This window comes from Acomys minous (assembly GCF_964271855.1).
Source record: "Acomys minous genome assembly, chromosome: 16".
Taxonomy (NCBI): Eukaryota; Metazoa; Chordata; class Mammalia; order Rodentia; family Muridae; genus Acomys; species Acomys minous.
Genome location: NC_140498.1, coordinates 93,138,579 through 93,161,419, shown reverse-complemented (window position 1 = coordinate 93,161,419; position 22,841 = coordinate 93,138,579). Strand labels below are relative to the sequence as shown.

Genomic DNA, 22,841 nt, shown 5'->3' with positions numbered 1-22,841 from the left:
TTTTGTTTTTGTTTCAAGACAGGGTTTCTCTGTGTAGCCTTGGCTGTCCTGGACTCGCTTTGTAAACCAGGCTGGCCTGGAACTCACAACGATCCACCTGCCTCTGCCTCCACCTCCTGAGTGCTGGGATTAAAGGCTTTAGTGCGCCACCACACCCGGCTCATAACTGAGATTTTAAAGACACCAAAACTTTCCCTACAGTTTATATTTGTGTGTTTTGTGTATATGTATGCATGTGCACCATGTGGCCGCCTAGTTCCTTTGGAGACTACAAGAGGACATTAGATCTTCTGGAATTGGAGTTACAGACAGTTGTGAGCTGCCATGTGAGTGCTGGGAATTGAATCTGGGTCCTCTAGAAGAACAGCCAGTGCTTTCAACCCCTGAGCCATCACTCCAGCCTGTGGATTTGAATAAGAATATTCATCATGTATGTGAAAGATCCAGAAGAGAGAATCCCATGGGGACACATAAGGAGCTGGGAAGGAGTAATTATCAGTGGGAACAAGGTTTCTTTTTGGGATGATAAAAAAAAAATATTCTGTACCGCCAGGCGTGGTGGCGCACGCCTTTAATCCCAGCACCCGGGAGGCAGAGGCAGGGGGATCCCTGTGACATTGAGGCCAGCCTGGTCTACAAAGTGAGTCTAGGGCAGCCATGGCTACACAGAGAGACCCTGTCTCTTACTAAAACTCTTTGCTCTTCTGTAAGTCACACCCACACCTTTAGAACTCCACGTTCCAAAAGTTTTCTCACAAACCTGCACTGGGGAGTGAAAAAAAAAAAGTTTCATAATGGGAAGAAATTAAGATGTGTGCCTTGGAATCAGACAGACCTAAACTTGAGCCGACCTGGCTTTGCCACTTACAATCTGTGTGACCTTAGGCAAATCACTTCACCTCTCTGAACCCATTTCCTTCTCTGTAAAGTGCTTGACACACAGTATTCACAGACATCTCCCGAGCAAAGCCAAGCGTCACAAGACATGGAGGCAGCAACCATCTCTACACTGGTCACCTTCTCTCTGCTGTCCAACAGCAGAGATGCCGCAGCCCCTTGAAACTAGACTGAGGACCAGGGCGACGGAGATAAAGAGTAAGATTCCTAGCCAAGGATGGGAACGTGGCTCATTAGGGTTCAATCCCCAGCATGGTGTAAACTGGGCACTGGTGGGAGACGGGGCTCACACTTAGGGCACGTCTGCCACCCCAGCTCTTGGAGATAAAGGCAGAAACATCTAGAAGCCCCCGGCTTGGGCTTTGGATTAAGAGTGTTTGGCTAGTTGGGCAATAGTGAAACAAGCCTTTTATCCCAGCACTCTGGAGGCAGAGGCAGGGGGATCTCTGTGAGTTCAAGGCCAGCCTGGTCTACAGAGCGAGTTCCAGGACAGCCAGGGCTACACAGAGAAACCCTGTCTTGGAAAAAAAAAAAAGCCAAACAAATAAACGAAACAACAGCAGCAGCAAAAAGAGTGTAAGGCTTTTGCAGAGCCACCGAGGTCCGTTCCCAGCACCTGTGTCAGTGGCTCGCAAACCTGTAACTCCAGCTCCAGGGAATCTGACAGCCCCTTCTGGCTCTTGTAGCATCTGTGCTCACATGTGTGCATACTCACACACTGACATACACCTGATTAAAAATAAAATAATTAAAAAAAAAAAAAGAAGTTCAAGGCTGTCCTCAGGTACACAGCAAGTTTGAGGCTAGAGACCCTGTCTCAAAAAATACATAATACATACATACATACATTAAAAACTAAAAATAATAATAAACTATAAAAGATTTCAAAGCTTTTTTTCAGATACCTAGTGAATTGCAGGACCTCTTGGGACTTGTTTTCAAAGGGGGCAACGGCAGTAAAAGATTCCCAGGTGTAAAAACTTTCCCCTTGGTGAGGAAGTACCAGCCGCCATCCGAGACTGTTCTCCTCAGTCCTCTCTTACAGGAAAACCGTTCTGGTTGTTCCCCGATGGACTCAAGGCCAAGCCTGGAGTGGCTAAGAGCAAAGCAAACAGCCTTATCTTGGGAGCGCGGGGCCCCAACTATAAAGACAGAAGTCTCTTGCGTGCTCCTGTCGTCACTCAAGATGAAGCTCCTTCTGCTGGCTGCTCTGCTCACAGGTACGACCCTCAGCCTTCAGGTCTGAGTGCCCCACAGCCTCCCTCCTCTCCCAGGCTCCCCTCCTGCTGGGACAGCTGGAGTTCTGTTTGGGGTTCCCCATGGGGGGGGGGTCTAATAGCCTCTGGGTTTGGGTTCCCTCCTCACCCCCATGTTCAGAACAGCTGGCACGTTTTAACCTCTAGGTCTGAACTCAGATGACTCCTTAGAAAAATTTGTCCTTTCACCTACCAAAGCAAAGAAAGCGCCCTCCTGCCTCTGCCATATTGCTCTGACACCAATTTCCCTGGCCCTACCAGTGCCCTGGCAACTTGGTTTTTTTTCTTATAAGAAATATTTATTTTTGCTGGGCAGTGGTGACACATGCCTTTAAATACAGCACTTGAGGCAGAGGCAGAGTTTGAGGTCAGCATGCTCTAAAGAGTCAAGGACAGTCCAGGCTACACAGAGAAACCCTGTCTCACATGTGTGTGTGTGTCTGTCTGTCTGTGTGTGTCTGTGTGTCTGTGTATCTGTGTGTGTCTGTGTGTGTGTATGTGTCTGTGTGTATCATGTGTGTGTGTCTGTGTATGTGTCTATGTGTGTGTCTGTGTGTCTGTGTGTATGTGTCTGTGTGTGTCGTGTGTATTTATGTCTGTGTGCCTGTATATCTGTGTGTGTCTGTGTATTTGTGTGTGCATAAGAATTTTCCATGCATGTACGCTATGAACTGCGTGTGAGCAGTGCTGACAGAGACCAGAAGAGGGTTCAGATCCTCTAGAATTGGAGTCACAGACACTTGTGAGCTGAGTTCAATTCACAGCAACCACGTGGTGGTTCACAACCATCTATAATGTGATCTGATCATACTGTACACATAATAAATAAATCATTTAAAAAAGATGAAAGAGGCATGCTCCTTTTCCAGAAGCATATATGTACACTTGCATATGCGCACGCATGCACGCACATGTGCACACACACTCACATTAGTCATGCCTGTTCTGTATCTAGCTTCTGCAAAGCGTATGTCTAGCTGAATCGCAGATGGATAGTCACTGCCACCACAGGGGTCAGCCACAGTGTGGGGGAAGCCAGCTGCGCCCTGTCTTTGTCCCTGGGGTTTCCTCACAAATGGTCAGTCAGAAGGAGCCCAGGAAGGTGGAGAAAAAGAAGAGTAAGCGGGGCTGGGCGGTGCACGGCTTTGATCCCCACACTCAAGGGGCTGATTCGGGAGAATTTCAAGTTTGACACCACCAGACAGTTTACATAGTAAAAACCCTCTGGTAGTTGATGCTCGTGCCTGTAACTCTCACTCTCTGGAGGCTGAGGCAGGAGGATTGCCATGAATTCAAGGCCAGCTTAGCCCAAAATGTTAGATCCTGTCTCAGAAAGCCTGAATGAAGGAAGCCAAGCACGGTGGCGCACACCTTTAATCCCAGCACTAGGGAGATAGAGACAAGTGAATCTCCGTGAGTTCAAGACCAGCCTAGTCAACATAGTAAATTCATGCCAGCCAGGACTGCATTGTGAGACCCTGAAAAGACACCTGTTCTCTGTGCTGGCCAAGGCTTGAGGAGGGGTAGGGCTACTTTCAAACTCAAGGGATGGTTGGACTATTGGGTTATTGAACCAATATTCTTCTCTGGCTGTTGACTGGAGCGTGTTCTCAGCTCCTCAACATAGGGACCAGCAAGGCATCTCATCAGTGTGGTGCCTGTCTTCCCTGACCGTGAGAGGGCAAGCAATGCAGAAGGCTATCTTCATATATAACTTAATGTTGGAGAGGGAGTTCAGCCCTGTACCGTGGTGATTATTTATAATCCTACCACTGGGGAGGCTGAGGGAGGGATGTTGGAGGTTGCTGCGGAGTTGGAGGCTAGCCTGAGTTACAGGGCAACTCCTTGTCTGAAAAAAAGTAGACACCCTTCCTGCTCAGAGAACATAATGGAAGTGGAAAACCAACGCCTAGCGGTGTCCTCTGACCTCCTCACCTGCACCACGACATCTATGAGTGCTTGGGCGCAAGCAAGGGTGACACCTGTTCACTTCAGTGGGTTCCTGGGAACTGATGCTCTCCTGAAGCAACAAGTAAGAGCCAAGGAGGAAGATGACTTGAGCGTGCTGTGTGTTCTTGCAGCCGGTGCTACCGCACACAGCATCAGCCCTCGGGCTGTGTGGCAGTTCCGCAATATGATCAAGTGCACCATCCCCGGGAGTGATCCCCTGAGAGACTACAACAACTATGGCTGCTTCTGTGGCTTGGGAGGCTCAGGCACCCCAGTGGACGACTTAGACAGGTGAGCGATCCATCTGATGGGAGACCGGGATGTCTGTGTCGGGGTGGGGACAGAGAACAGGCCGCTCATCTCAGGAGGCACAAGGAGGAGGCATGCGTATCCACCGAGCATCACATAGCCTATTTTTATTTATTTATTTATTTATTTATTTATTTATTTATTTATTAGTTTTGTTTGTTTGTTTGTTTTTGTTTTTTACTGTTGTTTGTTTTTTTGCATGCTGGGCTCTCCTGGAACTCTCTGTGGAGCATGCTGGTGGTGAGCTCCGAGATCTTCCAGCCTCTGCTTCCTCAGTGTTGAGATTAAAGACGTCCACCACCACACCCAGCATATATTTTTACCTCTTGTCATGTAAAGAAATCTGTCGAGAGGATCCTGTATGTAGCTCTCGCTGAAAGCTGAATGTGTGAAATGTAAATAGTGGGCAATGCTGCCCTATGTAAATAGTGTGCAATGCTGCCCTCTAGTGCCAGACTAGGGCACCACCAACCACCACCGTGTCAGCCTTGGGTTTTTAAAATGTCACTTTTTTTTTTTATAAAGACAAGGTCTCACTATATTAGCCCTGATTAATCTAAACTCAGAGATCTACCTGCCTCTGCCTTCCAAGTACTAGGATTAAATAAAGGTGGGAACGACCACACTGGGCAAAAGTTGCTTTCCATAAATATATGCTAATAGAGATCACAGATTCTTTTTGGTTTCGTTTGGTTTTTTGGTTTTTCGACACAGGGTTTCTCTGTGCAGCCTTGGCTGTCCTGGACTCCCTTTGTAGACCAGGCCGGCCTCAAACTCACAGCGATCCGCCTGCCTCTGCCTCTTGAGTGCTGGCTGGGATCAAAGGCGGCGCCACCACACCCAGCCGAGGTCACAGACGCTCGAGCCTTAGAGCACTTCTGGAATACTGTGTCTAAGTCAGCCTCACACGTTTGAGAAAGCCTGCTAGTGAGAACTTGCATGTCCGTGCCCCTCCCTCAGCTGACCCCCCCTCCCTCAGCTGTCCCCCCCCCCTTTCTCCGCAGATGCTGCCAGACTCACGACCACTGCTACTCCCAGGCCAAGAAGCTGAAAAGCTGCACGTTCCTCCTCGACAACCCCTACACCAACTCGTACTCTTACTCCTGCTCCGGGAATGAGATCACCTGCAGTAGTAGGTTTACCCTCGGGGACCTGGGCGGGTTTGGAAGGGGGAAGGAATCGAGGACAGTCACCATTTAATGGTCATTTCCTTGGTCGCACCTGACCTCACAGCAACCTCATCAGGGAGATAACTGAAACATCGACAATGATGCTGATGAGGAAGATGAGGAAGGGCTAAGCCGCTTGGACAAGGCTACGCAGCTTAGAAGTCATACAGAAAAGCCTCTCCCCTTATAACTGCTCTGTTATAGTGATTCTGTATTTACTAAACACCCGGAAGCTGTATCACTGTTTATACGCCAAACACTGGACTAAACATGTACGCAGCGAAAGACATGTTATTACCATTATACAGATGAGGAATCAGAGGCCTGGGGATATGGCTCAGTGCTAGACTGCTTGCCTACCAGCGTGCACAGAGCCCTGGATCCCATCTCTAAAGCCCATAAAATTGATGTGGTGGTGCCCTCGCCATCATCTCAGCACAGGAGGGTGGCCTTAAGGAAGATAATTTTAGCTGGGCGTGGTGGCGCACGCCTTTAGTCCCAGCACTCTGGAGGCAGAGGCAGGTGGATCGATGTGAGTTCGAGGCCAGCCTGGTCTACAAAATGAGTGCAGGACAGCCAGGGATACACAGAGAGACCCTGTCTCAAAAAACCATAAAATAAAAAAAACAAAGAAGATAATTTTATTTGTTTGTTTGTTTATTTATTTATTTTTGTTTTTCGAGACAAGGTTTCTCTGTGTCTCTCTTAGACTTGTTTTGTAGCCCAGGCTGAGCCTGGAACTCACAGCGATCCACCTGCCTCTGCCTCCCAAGTGCTGGGAGTAAAGGGTGCGCGCGCGCGCGCGCGCACGCACACACACACACACACACACACACACACACACACACCCCGGCTAATCATATAACTTTAGAAGTGGTAGCTGATAGTTGTACTTTTCTGATTTTTAGGTTCACATGTACATGTTTGTATATTTTAATATTTTTTTTATTTTTGGCTTATTTATGTTTTCGGTTTTTTTGAGACAGGCTTTCTCTGTATAGCCTTGACTATCCTGGAACTCACTCTGTAGATTAGGCTGGCCTCAAACTCAGAGATCCACCTGCCCCTTCTCCCTCCTGTGCCACCACGCCCAGCAATGCTTATTTGTGCACAGGAATACATTGGGATCCTGTGTCTTCTTCAATCACTCTCTACCACATCTTTAGACCAGGCCCCTCGCTAAACAAGGCACTCGCCTGGAGCCAGCACAACTGACCAACAAGTTTTAGCAATCTGTGCTCAGTAGGAATGGTCTTGGGAAGGGGCAGTTTGACTTCCCAAGGAATTATAGATGAAGTTTTCAAAGGAGAATTTCAAATAATGGCTAATGTTAAAAAAAAATAAGATATGCAATTTAACACAGTGATCGGGTTGCTCAGTAGCTACTGTTTCCCTACACCAAAGGCAAAGCTGCTCCAGTACAAAGAACAAGAGGGTTTGGAACTCCTGGAAAACATGTGTTCTGACAAACAGTTGTTAATGACCAAAAGCCAAAGGTTTGGTGGATACAGAAGCTTATGTAATTATTACTTCACAAAAATCTCAGAATTCAGAATGGCCATTTCAGAAAGTTTATACCTAGTTTCTAGGAATTAGAACGTTATCTCAGATAAAACAAAGTATGTGATAGGTTAAATGTGTGGGACCAGAGCCAGGCATGGTGGCGCACACCTTTAATCCCAGCACTGGGGAGCCAGAGGCAGGCGGATCTCTGTGAGTTCGAGTTCGAGGCCAGCCTGGTCTACAAATCGAGTCCAGGACAGCCAAGGCTACACAGAGAAACCCTGTTTTGAAAAAAAAAAAAGTGTGGAACCAGAAGGTCAAATAGGAAAGTTAAGGCCTTATGTGGCTGACATAGCCATAAATTAATGGAGACAAGATTTATTAGAGCAGTGGGGAATACAGGTTAATAATCCCTCAATACCAGAGGCAATCCCTACAATAAGGGGTAAAGTAGAAGACGCTTCAGAGGAAGGTGCTGGAAAACGTCATCGGGGCAATGACAAACTGTGCAGGTTGTCCACAAACAGGACACAACAGGGATTGGGTTTCCAAATTTATAAGGGGGGGAGCACTGCTGGAAGTATACCAATGGCTGCACCTTAAAATGGCTGACTGACAAGCCTGCGTGGGTAGCTCCTCGGCCCTTAACTAAGGGAAAATTACAGGCAAGACCCTTGAGCGGCTGGAGGCTCAACATACAGAGAGTCTACCGTCTACCAGCCCACGGCATTCCCCTGTATTTGTTATACAAAAGAAATCGGGGGAATGGAAAATATTAACAAGCAGCTGTAGAAAGATCTAATTGCACCTTAAGGGAAGCGCTAATTAAAACAAAAAGGGAAAATGGGGGGGGGGGGGACCTGGCGAAGGCAGAGAGATTGGAGTAGGATCGGAGGAGGGTCCAGCCGACAGAAGGGCAGGGTCAGAGAAGACGGTTGGTGCAGGAAAACGGAAGAGAGAATAGGGCTAGAGAGAAGAAGAAGAAAGATTGAGTAGAGTGGAAATAAGAGACAGTTGAGGGCTGGCGAGATGGCTTAGTGGTTAAGAGCACTGCCTGCTCTTCCAAAGGACCCGGGGTTCAATTCCCAGCAACCACATGGCAGCTCACAACTGTCTCTAACTCCAAGATCTGATACTCCCACACGGACGGACATAAATTAAAATTAAATAAAAGAATAAAAATAAGAGACAGTTGAGAGTGACAGTGGGCTGGCAGAGTGGGAAGATAGTGGGTGACAGTTGAGGCAGGAGAAGCTGAGCTGAGCCAACCAAGACACTGTTAGGAGACAGCAGCACAAACCACACAAAGAAAGGAAGAAAGAAAGAAAGAAAAACCTATAAAGTTACAGCGCTCCCCGCTTCCCAATAGACTTACACATGCCCAGCCCACACCTTGCCTTTCCCATGGGCTCCCCCTCAACTTTCTGTTCTTGTGTCTTTCCAGAAAAAAACAAGGAATGTGAGGAATTCATCTGCAACTGTGACCGCGAGGCCGCCATCTGCTTCTCCAAGGCTCCGTACAACAAACAGTACAAAGACCTTGACACCAAGAAGTTCTGTTAGACTTGTACCCGAGCCCCTGCCTCCAGCACGCCTGCCTGCCTGCCTCGGCTTCACTTTGCACCCAGCCCTCTAATAAAGCACGTACCGAAAGAGCCCGGGTTTGGTGGTTGTGGTCTCCATCTACCGAACATTAATTAGAACTAGATCCTCAGAGAAAATCATCCCATGTAGCCTTGGGAGCTGAAGACAAGCAGAATGATGTTTGCAGGAAGCGCCTTGCAGAGTAGATGATGAACCTGGAGGTGGTGGGGGCGGCGGTGGTGAGGGCAGCGGTGGGGCGGTGGCCGGGGTGGGGGTGGGGGCGGCGGTGGTGGGGGCAGCGGTGGGGCGGTGGCCGGGGTGGGGGTGGGGGCGGCGGTGGTGAGGGCAGCGGTGGGGCGGTGGCCGTGGTGGGGGTGGGGGTGGGGGCGGCCGTGGTGGGGGCGGCGGTAGGGGTGGGGGTGGTGCTCGCCTTTCATTCCAGCACTCAAGAGGCAGAGGCAGGTGGATCTCTGAGTTTGAGGCCAGCCTGATCTACAAAGTGAGTCAGCTTCTGCGATGGCCATCTGTCTCAAAAGAAGAGAAAAAGAAAGGTGGTTGACGATTTTCAGTCACTGTCAACGATTATCTACTCTGCACTGGGCCCGTGTGTCTCCGAGGCCTCTGATAGTCTGATGTATTGGTACTAGAGGGTTGGACCCGAACTGAGATCTGGGTTTGTTTGTTTTTTCTTTTTTCTTTTCTTTCTTCTTCTTCTTTTTTTCCAAGACAGGGTTTCACTGTGTAGCCTTGGCCGTCCTAGACTCGCTTTGTAGTCAAGGCTGGCTTCAAACTCAAAGTGATCCACCTGCCTCTGCCTCCTGAGTGCTGGGATTAAAGTAAAGGTGTGGGCCATGCCCCCCAGCTGAGCTCTGGGTAGGAGCCAATTTTCATGTGTTCTCATTCTTCTGGGTCTATTTCCAACTATCTTAAATCATTTTTTTTTCTTTCTTATACACTTTTTTTTTCTTTTTCCTTCTTAGAGATAGCCCAGCTGACCTGGACTTCCCTATGTGTGGTAATCTTTTGAGACAAGAGTCTTACTATGTCTTCTAAGCTGGCCTGTGACCTCACTATGTAAGCCAGGCCATTCATTTCCAGGTGACACAACTAAGGTTGGAACCTCATTCTTCCTAAGTCACCTGAGATTGTGAACCCCAAGAAAGCGGAGCGAGACGCCTCGCCTCAGCCAGCTTTGAATCTCTGGCTCCTCCGCTTCTTTTGAAACAACTGGTGAGTGTCAGAGCTCAGAGCAAAAACCTTCCCCTCAAATAACTGTAAAGGCCCGAACCAGGCCCCTCCCTGAGGCACGGCCTGGCGGAAAGAAGCTGGAAACTTAGTGTGTGAATGGCGAAGAGTCAGCGTTAGGTCCAGGAGACTGGTGCTTGCTCTTCATTACTGTTTGTGGCGATGAAAACAAAAGAGACCGGAGAATACGGCTCAGTTGAAAGAGTGCTCGCCTAGGATGCAGGAGGCTCTGGATTCCAGTCCCACTACTAAACACAACCCGGCATGTAGCCCTGGCGCTCAGATGGTGGAGGCAGGAGGATCAGAAGATTCAGATCAGCTGGGCGTGGTGGGCACGCCTTTAGTCCCAGCACTCGGGACGCAGAGGCAAGCTATCAACAGTAAGCTACACTCCCAGCCCTTGGATAACCCCAACTTTCAAAGAAATAATAGAGTCCATATTACATATGCGGGACCGGGATGTGAGAAGATGGATTGTAAAATGCTTCCTTAATATGTTGTAAACGCTGGATATTTTCCTGAGGGAGGGCGCTTTAGTTTGTTTTGGCTCTATAACTTTTGTAAATTTTGTTGTTGTTGTTTCGAGGTTCGAGATTCGGTCACTCTGTGTAGCCCTGGCTGTCCTGGAACTGGATCTGTAGACCAGGCTGGCCTCGAACTCACAGAGATCTGCCTGCCTCTGCCTCTCAAGTGCTGGGATGAAAGGCGTGAGCCACTACTTCCTGGGTGTGTGCCTTGTTTTTAATTAAAGTATATAAAAAGAAATGAAGGGCCTGGGGAGATGGCTTGGCGGCTAAGACCATTCACTGGCTCTTCTTCCAGAGGTCCTGAGTTCAATTCCCAGCACTCACACGGCAGCTCACAACCGTCTGTAATGGGGGGTGGCACAGGCCTTTAATCCCAGGAGGTAGAGGCAGGCAGACCTCTGAATTTGAGGCCATCCAGGTCTACAGAGTGAGTTCCAGGACAGCTGGGGCTACTCAGAGAAACCCTATCTTTATCTTGGGGGGAGGGAGAGAGAGAGAGAGAGAGAGAGAGAGAGAGAGAGAGAGAGAGAGAGAGAAGAAAACATGTCTGCAAGTTAGCCCTTGTCTCAAAAGAGGGGGGTAGGATGGAAGGAGGGTAGGATGGCCAGAGAGATAGATAAATGCATAGCCCACACACTTGATACACTATTGAAAAATAGCTTATTATTTGCTTAATAGAAAATTCACTTTTGTTATTGCTCACGTTCCCAAAAAGATCAAAGTGCTCCAGTCAGACACAACCGTTTGGAATTCTAAATTCTGCTTAGTCCCTGAATTAGTGAGCTCTCAAGGTTGGCTCTCCGCAGACTGTTCTGGCTGTCACACTTTTCGGCTGTTTCTTCTTCCAGGTGACAAGAAAAGGACTGGTTCGCATCTGTCCTGAAACAGCTGGTCTGTAAACAGGAGGGTGCAGTGGTGGACTGGCCTGTAGACAGCTCTTTGCTGCCCTCTGTAGGATGCGGTCGTACGCTTCCATTAGTTTGAGAGGAAAGGGAAGACTCCTTAGGGCTCTGAAAAGAAATGAAACAAGTTAATGCCAAGATAAATAAGATGGAAATGGAGAGGAAGAAACATCAACATTAAAAACACAGGGTAGAGGGGCCGGGCGGTGGTGGTGCACGCCTTTAATCCCAGCACTCGGGAGGCAGAGACAGGCGGATCGCTGTGAGTTCGAGGCCAGCCTGGTATATAAAGTGAGTCTAGGTCAGCCAAGGCTACACAGAGAAACCTTGTCTAGAAAAATCAAAACCAAAACCAAAAAAACAAAGCTGGGTGGTGGAGCAAGCCTTTAATCCCAGCACTTGAGAGGCAGAGAAAGGGGAAGTCTCTGTGCCTTCAAGGCCAGCCTGGTCTACAATGTGGGGTCCAGGACAACCAAAGCTACACAGAGAAACTGTGTCTTGAAAAAACAAATAAATAAATTAATAGATAAATAACAGCAAGAAATCCATCCACTGATCTTTTAAAAGATTTATTTATTATGTATACAGTGTTCCACTTGCATGTAAACCTGCTCACCAGAAGAGGGCACCAGAGCTCAGTATAGATGGTTGTGAGCCACCATTGGGTTGCTGGGGATTGAACTCAGGACCTCTGGAAGAGCAGACAGTGCTCTTAACCTCTGAGCCATCTCTCCAGCCTCCCATCCACTGATTAAAAAAAAAAAAAAAAAAAAAAGGAGCTGGGCTGTGGTGGCACATGCCTTTAATCCTAACACTCAGGAGGCAGAAGCAGATGGATCTCTGAGTTTGAGGCCAACCTGGTCTACAGCGTTCTAGGTCAGCCAAGGCCACACAGAGAAACCCTATCTCAAACAAACAAACAAACAACAAAAAACGTTTCATTTTTAAAAGGTCATAATTAGTGGCTGGAGAGATGGCTCAGAGGTTAAAGAGCACTGTCTGTTCTTCCAGAGGTCATGAGTTCAATTCCCAGCAACCACATGGTGGCTCACGATCATCTATAATGTGATCTGATGCCCTCTTCTGGCCAGCAGGTGTATATGCAGGCAGAGCACTGTATACAAAATAATAAATAAATAAATACATTTTTTAATGGTCATAATTAGAACTGTCTCTTTTGTCACCTTAACTACTAGGTCTAATAGGAAACTGACTGGCCTCTGGCTTTTGTTTTGTTTTTGTTTTTGTGTGGAGTAGTGTCTCATGCCTGTGGCCTGATCCAGCCTAGAACGCACTACGTAGCCGAGACTGGCCTTGAGCTCAGGTCCCCGCTCTTCCGTCAGCCTTCTGAGGGCTGGAACCACCATCGTGAGGCAGCACACCTGGCCAGACCCTTTCCTCGGAGGAGGCTGTTACCTTTAGCAGCAGGACTCAAAGTCCGTTTCCAGCCCTTGGAACATCGGACTGCAGTCACTGCGGGTCGATTAAAGGCAGCAGCTCTCCACAGCGAGAATCCAGCTTCAGGCAAGCCAAGGCATCCGAGCGTGTGGGGCCAATGTTCAGAATGGCAATCGGGAGCTGCTTCTCCCTGGCGGTGAGGATGAACCTGTAACCAGAGAACACCTACCCAGACAGAAGACGGAGTGATGGCTCTAGATCCAGGAAGAGAACCGCCCTTACACCCTCCGAAACCAAACACACAGACAGCGATCAAAAGGAGCTGAGCTCAGCAGGTAAAGATGCTTGCCACCATGCTGGGTGATGGGGGCTCAATCCCCAAAACCCATATGGTGAAAGGTAAGAACTGACAGAACTGTGTACACGTACACACACGCACACACGCACGCACACACGGCAACTGCGACCCTGACCCCGTTGGGTACCTGCAGGGACGATCCCACCACCAGGAGGGAGTCAGCCTCTTTCACACGCTTGTGCACAAAGTCAACCTTGTCTGGGTTCACTGTGTCCCCAAAGAAAACGACGTCTGGTTTCAGAGGGCCGCCGCATCGATCGCAGGACGGGACCTGAAAGCTCCGGACCTGCTCGTCGGTGAGGAACACGTCACCGTCAGGGGCCACGCCCTGCGCCTCAGCGCTCCAGCTGGGGTTCAGGGCTTGGAAGCGTTCCTGCAGCGCCCTTCGGGGAGTCTGCTCCCCACAGTTCAGGCACAGGACTCTAAAAAACAAATACTGTTGAATATAGTTCCCGGGAGGGAGGTACAAAGCTGCCAGAGCAACCCGACCATTTTCAGCCCCCAAGGAAAAAAAATAAGAGTCACTTTCTTTTCCTAATACCCATGCCAACCCCGCCCATTTTGCAATGTCCAAAGTGCTCTTTTTATCGGTTCTCAACCTGTGGGTCGAGGCCCTGTGGTCTTAAGACCGTGGGAAAACATCGATTTTGACATTAAGATTAATAACAGTAGCAAAATTAGTTATGAGGCGGCAATGAAAATAACTGGAGAGATGGCTCCGAGGTTAAGAGTGCTGGCTGTTCTTCCAGAGATCCTGAGTTCAATTCCCAGCCACCACATGGTGGCTCACAACCATCTATAATGAGATCTGGCGCCCTCTTCTGGCCCGCAGGCGCACATGCACACAGAATACTTTACAAATGATAAATGTGGGGTTTTCTTTTTAAGATAATAATAATTTTATAAGCAGGGCCCAGCACTCGGGAGGCAGAGGCAGGTGGATCTTTGTGAGTTTGAGGCCAGCCTGTGTCTGCACCTGTGCATGCATCCGTGGAGCTCCGTCAGCCGCTGGCTCCCCGCCTTGGAATGCAAAGCGTCCACATTCTGCGTCACCAACCAGTGCAGCTTCCCGAGTTTCTCCCACTTGCTCAAAGCCCAGTGTGCCGGGTTGGGTTGGTGAGAGGAGAACTGGGGCCAGCCCACAAAGTTTCTGGCCCAGTACCGCTGGCGGACTGGGGCGCTGCTTATGAAATCCACGTGCTGGATGGGTCGCCGGTCAGTGCGGGCATAAAGTCCCACTTTTTCGGACCGGTAGTCTGGGATCCCAGACTCGGTGGAGATGCCTGCGCCCGTCATCACTAAGAGTCTCTTGGACAGGGTAATGAAGCGCTGTAACTCTTTGATCTTCTCAGGGTCCAAAGGAGGACAGGGCGGCACGAATAACCCAGTGGCCCCGTGAGAACGCGGCCGGCTGAGGTGGGGGATCCAACGGCCCTTTGTCGGCCTGAGAGTCAATCCGGTCATTCTCATCCTAGAGAAAAAGAAATCCATGAGAGAAGCTGAGTTTGACGAAGAGATTAATCACCAGGGATCGGCAAAACTGTAGCTGTTCACTCATGGGAATACCATTCAGCTATGGCGGCCCATCCCTGAAGTCGCAGCATTTGGGAGACAGGAGGAGGACGGTTAGGAGCTTAGGGTATCCTTAGCTACCAGGAGAGTTGGAGGCCAGCCTGGGCTCAGAGAGAGAGAGAGAGAGAGAGAGAGAGAGAGAGAGAGAGAGAGAGAGAGAGAGAGAGAGAGAGAGAGAGAGAGAGGGAGGGGGAGGGAGGGGGAGGGAGGGGGGAAGAGGTGTAGGAAGTCAGATATGGGGCTGAAGAGACGGCTCAGGGGTTAAGAGCACAAGCTGTTTTCCCAGAGGACCTGGGTTCAATTCCCAGCACCTCCATGGTGGCTCACAACCATCTGTAACTGCACTTTCAAGTGACCAGGCACCCTCTTCCGGCCTCTGCAAGCACTAGGAACAAAAGTGGTGCACACAACTATATGTGCAGGTAAAATAGCTCAACACATAAATTTTACTTTAAAATATTTTTAACATTTAAAAAACAAATTTTTGCTGAGCAGTGGTGGTGGACGCCTTTAATCCTAGCACTTGGGAGGCAGAGGCAGGTGGATCTATGTGAATTTGAGATCAGCCTGGTCTACAGAGTGAGTGCCAGACAGCCAGGGCTACACAGAGAGACCCTGTCTCAATAAATAAATAAATACATAAATACATAAATAAATAAAGTAAATACTGGGTTGGAGAGATGGCTCAGCGGTTAAGAGCACTGTCTGGGGGCTGGAGAGATGGCTCAGTGGTTAAGAGCACTGCCTGCTCTTCCAAAGGACCTGGGTTCAGTTCCCACCACCCACATGGCAGCTCACAACTGTCTGTAACTCCAAGATCTGACACCCTCACACCAATGCACATAAATTAAAATTAAATAAAATATTAAAAAAAAAAAAGAGCACTGTCTGTTCGTCCAGAGGTCCTGAGTTCAATTCTCAGCAACCACATGGTGGTTCACAACCATTTATACTGGGATCTAATGCCCTCTTCTGACATGCAGGTGTGTACATGCAGATAGAGCACTCATATGTAAAATAAATAAATATTTTAAAATAAAAACAAAGTTTTAATAGCTCCTTTTCACCTGTTACTAATGTAAACATGCTATGGTAATATTTATCTATATTTTTGTTAACATTATCCCTCAAGGAACTATTTTTTTCTATAACTTAGCTGGTTTAAATCAGATTTTAACAAAATATTTATTCATTATTATGTATATAGTTTTTTGCCTGCATGTACACCTGTAGGCCAGAAGAGGGCGTCAGATCACATTACAGATGGTTGTGAGCCACTGCCTAGTTAGTTGCTGGGAATTGAACTCAGGACCTCTGGAAGAGCAGCCAGTGCTCTTAACCTCTGAGCCATCTCTCCAGCCCCCCAGATTTATTTATTTATTTATTTATTTTTTGAGACAGAATTGCCTGTAGCCCAGGCCAAGGATTACAGGGCACACCCAACTAAACCGGGATTATTTTACTCTCCATGAGATATTTGAATTCTAGTGTGCCAGGTTCTTTTTCTACACCGTGCTGGGGACCAAACCTCTGGGACGCCAGGTAATCAACCACTCTCTTACAGAGCTATACTCCAGCCCAATATGGGAGGTTTTCAGGACGTTATTCTGACCTTTCGGGCTTCTTTGTTTTATTCGTGTCTTCACATACACACCATAAATCCCTTCATTCCCCACCCCCCCGCCCCCGTGTTATCTGTTTACTCTGCATTGTAAGTTCCGCTATTTGAATAACGAAAGAGACAAGACACAAATACACTTGCCTGTCAAGTTTCCAAGTTGTAAAAACAAGCCTTTGGCATATTCTCTGATATAATGCAGACGTTATCTAGCGACAGGCACGCATTTTAGGCTTGGCTTTCTACACATGAGCTCAGGACCCTGCTTTCTCCAGGACATTCCACGACTACACGTCAACAGCTAAACAGTCGGGCTTTGCTGGGGCAAACCTCTGAGTTCCCTCGAGGACAAAGAGGACAAATGGAATCCCCTGTAAACATGCTCAGCTGGAAACCTATAACTGGGTCAGAGCGCTTACCTTCCACAATTCTCACCCAACAGTGGGACTGGCTTGTAACGTGTGCATCTTGGGAAATGTAGTCCGTGAAACCGAACTACTTGGATAAAAACTACAAGTCCCAGAACCCTAGGGGGTCTCCCACATGACGGTCCTATCGCGTTCTTCCACCTACTACCCTCTGTCTTTCTTGGTCAACTCAGTTAAGGTTCCCGGTGTGTGGCTGACACCTGAACCAACGATTGCTTTTTGGGGTTTTTGTGTTTGTTTGTTTGGTTTTTCTGAGTTGTGTGTTTGCTGAGACAGGGTCATGTAGTCTAGTCTGACTCCAGTGAAGACTCAGGCGGCAGATGCTGGGGTGAAAACCTGCTAGCTCAGAGAGGCAAAGAAAGCCCCGGCTGACCTTCCTACCCAGCTCAGGTCCTGAGGAAACCGGCCCAAACCCAAAAAGCTCAAGGCTTCCTAGCTCATCCCAGACAGCCCAAGAGGAGAAAGCCAAAAGGTAAAAGCAAAAAAACAAACAAACAAACAAAAAAACCCAACCAACCAAACAAACAAACAAAACCCCTTCTTCTCCATGCTATTTTAAATACCCGTCTCTCAGAGTACCTTCTTTCTACTCAATCCCTGTCAGCTGGTTTCTAGCGCTGCCTCTTAGCCGTAGGTTAGCTTTGTTACGTCCTGTGTAAGGCTGAAGAGCTGGCTCAATGGAGGGGTGGGCTTGTTGCTCTTCCAGAGGACCCAGGTTCGATTCCCAGCGCCCACATGACAGCTCACAGTCATCTGTGACTTCAGTCCCAAGTTATCTGATGCCCTCTTTGGACCTCTGTGGGCATCATAAAATAGGTAAATCTAAAAATAAATTTAAAAAATAAATAAATCCTGTGTCCCAGAAGCTCTTGGATTAAAGGTGCGTGCTAGGGCTGAGCCACGTCATCATCACAAACAGAACGTTCTTGGATTCATGGTGTGTGTTAGGGCTTGAACCACACCAACAAGAAACAGGTTTTTACGGTTCACAATGGGTTCAAATATCCTGCAACCGCTGGTGATATTTGGCTTAGCAGCTAAGAGAGCTTTTTGCTCTTACAGAAGGACCCAGCACCCATGCATGTGGTGGCTGGCAACCATCTGTAACTCCGGTTTCAGGGGATCTGGTTGCTTTTTCTGACCTCTTTCAGCACCAGGCACCATGTAGTGCCCAGACCTGTGCATGCAGAAAAACACATACAGATAAAATAAAATGTTAAAGTATAGCCACTAAAATATGTCACAGTCTCAGAGATTACCATTTGAATTGTGTTTGTTCGAGACAGTTTCTCCATTACTTAGATCTGTCTATCTTTGGACTCTCTATATGGACCAGGCTGGCCTTGAACTCCCTGAGATCTGCCTGCCTCTGCCTCCCAGGTGCTGGAATCAAAGGCGTGCGCCACCATGCTTTGCTACTCTTTGAATTTTAATGCGTAGCAAAAGTCAAGATAAAAGTGAGAAACTTCCCTCAGGAAAGAAGTTCAGGCACAGGTTTTGAACAGCTTTTCTACTTGCCAAAGTAAGACAAGGCAGAGTAATTTACTTCATATTTTGTATGCTGCAGTATTTCTGGGTAACAAGGCTTTCTAGCCTCTCTCCTCAGAATTAAAGTATTTTCACAGAAAGGCTTAGGAAGCCCACCTTGTACAAACCTTGGGCTTAATTTCTTTCTTTCTTTCTTTCTTTCTTTTTTTTTTTTTTTTTTTTTTTTTTTTTGGTTTTTTGAGACAGGGTTTCTCTGTGTAGCCTTGGCTGTCCTGGACTCACTTTGTAGACCAGGCTGGCCTCGAACTCACAGCCATCCGCCTGCCTCTGCCTCCCGAGTGCTGGGATTAAAGGCGTGCACCACCACCGCCCAGCTCCTTGGGCTTAATTTCTTAAACCACAAAAAGGGGTTGAGCTGGTTTGGAGGCCTTTAGTCGTCAGCACTTGGGATGCAGAGGGAGGTATCTCTGTGAGTTTGAAGCCAGCCTGGTCTACATAGCAAATTCTATGCCAGCTAGGGCTACACAGACCCTCCTGTCTCAGAACGACAGGTGAAAAAAATCTTCACTTAGAATTAAACATAGAACTCCGATATGAGCCAGTAACCCCATGGCCAGTATATATATACCAAAACAGCTGAAGACAGGAGCTGGGCTGGTGAGACGCCTCCAAGCCTCACCTGAATCCAGTCCCTGGGATCCACGTGATGAAAGAAGAGCACTCCCTCCTACAAGTGTGTCCTACACTCACTCTCTCTCTCTCTAATAAAAAATTTTTAATTGAAAACAGGAAAAGTCAAAATGTTACTAGTGCATCAAATCAGCATTATTTGTATCAGACCAAAGGTTCAAATAATCCAAGTGTGTACAGTCCATGAGTTTTACCTAAGGTGCCATTATTGCTAATTGGAGAATGGATGATGAATAAAATTCCATTAGATGAAATATTATTGAGCTATAAAAAGGCATGAAATACCAATATGTGCTACAATATGCTACAATATGCACAAGTCATAAAATGTTACAGCAAGGGACTGGAGAGAAGACGGCTCAGCTGTTAATGGCGTCTCTTACAGAGCGTGTAACATCGTGGCTCACAAACGTCTGTAACCCCAGTTCCAGAGGATCTGACACCCTCTTCTGACTTTTATGAGTACCAGGCATTCACAGGAGGCTGTCTCAGTCTCTGTCTCTCTGTCTCTGTCTCTGTCTCTGTCTCCGTCTGTCTGTCTGTCTCTGTTTCTCTCTCTCTCTGCTGGCCACGAACTCAGAGAGATCCATCTGCCTTTGCTTCTAAGTAGTAAGATTAACGGAGCGTTTGCCACGGGCCGGGCATGAAAAGGGCTAGGGAAAATTTAACGCTTACAGAGAGTTTGGGAAGATCTCAAGGTTCTGGAGATGAATGCGAAATATAGTCAGCGACATTGAATTTACTCTTAAGATAGTTTTTTAAAAACGTACATTTTATGCTATGTACTTTTTTTGTTTGGTTTGGTTTGGTTGTTCGAGACAGGGTTTCTCGGTGTAGCCTGGGCTGTCCTGGACTTGCTTTGTAGACCAGGCTGGTCTCGAACTCACAGCGATCGACTTGCCTCTGCCTCCCGAGTGCTGGGATTAAAGGCGTGCGCCACCACGCCCGGCTGTTATGTACATTTTGTACACATATTTTAATGTGTATAAAATCATTTTTAAAAGTCTCCTTGGAACCCGAAAGAACACGGTTTCCTCCCATTTCTCCTTTCGCGCGCTGAACTGAGTCTATTAGCATGTCCGATCCCATAGTGCTTTGCTTCATGTCCCTGCACGTAAACGGTCTTTTTTAAAAAATCAATAATCTCCCTCCTACGTATCATACAGAGAGCTCCACAAGAGTGTATTTGGCGGCATAACTTTCATTCTAACAACAATCGGAGGTTTTCCCCGTCGACGCGAAACCCCCTATTTGTAATGGGCGCATCGTTTCCTAGGAACGATGCGAGGGGGGCGTCGCTCTTTAGCTTTGCGCAGTGGCAGTATCGTAGCCAATGAGGTTTATCCGAGGCGCGATTATTGCTAATTGAAAACTTTTCCCAATACCCCGCCGTGACGACTTGCAATATAGTCGGCATTGGCAATTTTTGACAGTCTCTACGGAGACTGAATAATTATGGTTCTAAAGAAAAAAAAACAATATTCGCCTTTCGAGTAAGCTTTCCATAGTTTCTCTATTACCGATCTCGTGAACGCTCGACCTTTGTTCTTTCTGACTTGGTTCTTTCTTGTGAAAAAGCTTTTTCCCGCCTCACAACTTCTCGTCTGGAGCTTTAGCCTTTTCTCCTCCTGCCTTTATGTTCCTTTTTCTTCTCCCGCCATCCGCTGGAACCTTTTCAATTCGTTGATCTATTAGGAGGTTTCTCACCCAGCAGCATCCCTGTCTCTGAGGCCCCTGGGCTCCTCACTCGCAGCAATGCTCCTGCCTCCCTGCCCCCCGGAGGGCCAGTGTTAGACTCGGCTTGGGCCAGTGTTAGTTAGTCTCGCCACTAAGCCACTCCCTACCGCCCGCTAGGGTCGGCTTCCACACGTCCTCCCATTTCTTTCCGCCCCTTCGGCTTACCCGCGTCCTCCCGCCGCGGTTGAGCCTCCGCCGGGGCCATCGCGGTGACGTTAGCTCGATTTGCATACGAGTCCCCCAGCATCCCAAGCGACCGCCGCGTTCTTCGCAGGACGCGAGCGTTCCGGGCGCGAGATGACCCGCCGGCAGGGGTCTGCCCACGCGGGGCACTGAGAGGGACGTTCTGGCGTGGGGTCCCGCGCCGTGGCGGTCGCGCGTGGACCGGAGGTCACCGTGACTGTGACGGGCGACGTCATCCCTGGCAGGCTGAGCGAGCGCTGTCAGTCGTCAGCTTTGCGCAGTGGCAGTATCGTAGCCAATGAGGTTTATCCGAGGCGCGATTATTGCTAATTGAAAACTTTTCCCAATACCCCGCCGTGACGACTTGAAATACAGTCGGCATTGGCAATTTTTGACAGTCTCTACGGAGACTGAACAATACTGGTTTGAAAGTTAGACTTTCTCGCTGAGTACGTTCTCTAACTTAAAAGTCTTGATTGTTATACCTTCTCCTTTACATACTATTTTCTGTTATTTACGCTGTTGTTTGGGGGCTTTATTTGCACTCATAACTCTTCTTATGCGAATCCTGGTAACAGCTGGTTTTGAAGTCATCCTTATACGTTTGACGTCTGTCTGACGTCTGTTTGTTCGGTTTTTTTGGTTTCTGTTTGTTTGGTTTTGTTTGATTTTTTTTTCCCGATGCTTTTCCTAGGCATCTTTATCCTCTCCAACTCCTTGAGGATTCTCAAGCCGAGCAGGAGCCTTGCAACGAAGACTCCTAAAAGTCTCAGTTTTGTTCTACATGGGAAGTCTCAGCTGTTCCCCTAGCGGCCCTCCCCAGCGCACGTGTGGTGGCGCACGCCTTTAATCCCAGCAATTGGGAGGCAGAGGCAGGTGGATCGCTGTGAGTTCGAGGCCAGCCTGGTTTACAAAGCGAGTCCAGGACAGCCAAGGCTACACAGAGAAACCCTGTCTTGAAAAACCAAAACCAATCAAACAAACAAAAACCCTCACCAATCACCAGTAAAATGATCCAAGGGGCCTGAGGGCTAGAAACAGATATGCTAGGACAGAATAATATCCCTCGTTTAAGACAGAGTCTCACTGCGTAGCCTCCTCAGTCTCCCACGTGCTGAAGTTACAGATGCGCACCAAGTTTTTTTTGTTGTTGTTTTGTTTTTTAAAAATTGTCTCAAAGGCAGCTGCTGGGAGACGAGCGGTTAGACTTGGCCACGCGCTCCAGAGCATGCTTCTTCCCGATGGCGTAGGAGTTGGAAGGCCCTCGGCGGCACTGATGAGCTCATCCGCAAAGCACTCGGCGGCAGCGGCGAGGTTCTGGATGTTCCGGAAAGAGCCCGAGGAACACCTGCGCACAGCAGCCAGATGGCCTGAATCACCGGGCGGGGACACACCCACAGCCCGCAGCCTCCCGTCCCGGCTCAGCCAACGCCCAACGTTGGATCTTCCCCGGGGACCACTGTTGTTGACCGCACGCACCCGGACCGGCAGAGGGCTTTCTCCCAGCGCGCAGGTGGGTGATCGCAAAGGCATGTTTGACTCTGCGCACAGTCATCAGCTTCACGCATCATCACGGAGCGAAGGGCTCAAGGTGGGACGGTGCGCTTTGCATACGGTCTTGCCAAGTGGAGCAGAGGCTTTCCCACTGCCGCGGAATCCTGAAGAGAAATAGAGTGATCTGTGCTGTGCGACGTCAGTGCTCCGGTTCCCACGGAGCTCAGTGTCCAGGGTTCTGCCACCGCTGAAGTGGCTGTCTCCCATCTCACCGGCTCATTCTGTTTTTTGTTTTTTGTTTTCATTTTTTTCTCTCTTTTTTTTTTTTTTTTGTTTTGTTTTCATTTTTCGAGACAGGGTTTCTCTGTGTAGCCTTGGCTGTCCTAGACTCACTTTTGTAGACTAGGCTGGCCTCGAACTCACAGCGATCCGCCTGCCTCTGCCTCCCGAGTGCTGGGATTAAAGGCATGCGGCACCACGCCCCTCACCGGCTCATTCTGGCACACCGGATTAATTTACTACTAATTAGAGTT

General features: G+C 48.4%; 2 protein-coding genes across 4 annotated transcripts; one reads left to right on the top strand and one right to left on the bottom strand.

Moving 5' to 3' along the window:
* Nucleotides 1-2,061: 2,061 nt before the first annotated feature.
* PLA2G1B (phospholipase A2 group IB) lies at nucleotides 2,062-8,759 on the top strand. Its single transcript, XM_084762823.1, has 4 exons — nucleotides 2,062-2,117; nucleotides 4,235-4,394; nucleotides 5,417-5,544; nucleotides 8,529-8,759. Exons 1-4 carry the CDS (start codon nucleotides 2,084-2,086, stop codon nucleotides 8,645-8,647), a joined length of 441 nt encoding a protein of 146 aa, XP_084618949.1. The 5' UTR covers nucleotides 2,062-2,083; the 3' UTR covers nucleotides 8,648-8,759.
* Nucleotides 8,760-11,081: 2,322 nt separating this feature from the next.
* On the bottom strand, nucleotides 11,082-20,923 carry SIRT4 (sirtuin 4). Of its 3 annotated transcripts, none has more exons than XM_084762221.1 (5): nucleotides 20,797-20,923; nucleotides 14,075-14,569; nucleotides 13,226-13,520; nucleotides 12,759-12,965; nucleotides 11,082-11,450 (listed from the first exon to the last, which is right to left on the bottom strand). In XM_084762221.1, exons 2-4 carry the CDS (start codon nucleotides 14,566-14,568, stop codon nucleotides 12,813-12,815), a joined length of 942 nt encoding a protein of 313 aa, XP_084618347.1. In that variant the 5' UTR covers nucleotide 14,569; nucleotides 20,797-20,923; the 3' UTR covers nucleotides 11,082-11,450; nucleotides 12,759-12,812. The 3 variants fall into 3 exon arrangements, with proteins under 3 accessions (XP_084618347.1, XP_084618348.1, XP_084618349.1); XM_084762222.1 differs by lacking the exon at nucleotides 20,797-20,923 and adding an exon at nucleotides 16,708-16,789; XM_084762223.1 differs by lacking the exon at nucleotides 20,797-20,923 and adding an exon at nucleotides 16,433-16,680.
* Between the last annotated feature and the right edge of the window lie 1,918 nt (nucleotides 20,924-22,841).

Excerpts from the sequence above, each read along its gene's own strand:
- PLA2G1B (XM_084762823.1), top strand. The coding sequence starts at position 2,084 with ATGAAGCTCCTTCTGCTGGCTGCTCTGCTCACAG. Across the intron at positions 2,118-4,234 it reads GCTGGCTGCTCTGCTCACAG|CCGGTGCTACCGCACACAGC; the intron begins GTACGACCCTCA and ends GTGTTCTTGCAG. Across the intron at positions 5,545-8,528 it reads GAATGAGATCACCTGCAGTA|AAAAAAACAAGGAATGTGAG; the intron begins GTAGGTTTACCC and ends GTGTCTTTCCAG.
- SIRT4 (XM_084762221.1), bottom strand. The coding sequence starts at position 14,568 with ATGAGAATGACCGGATTGACTCTCAGGCCGACAAAGGGCCGTTGGATC. Across the intron at positions 13,521-14,074 it reads CTCCACGGATGCATGCACAG|AGTCCTGTGCCTGAACTGTG; the intron begins GTGCAGACACAG and ends TTTGTTTTTTAG. Across the intron at positions 12,966-13,225 it reads TGGTGGGATCGTCCCTGCAG|GTGTTCTCTGGTTACAGGTT; the intron begins GTACCCAACGGG and ends CTGTCTGGGTAG.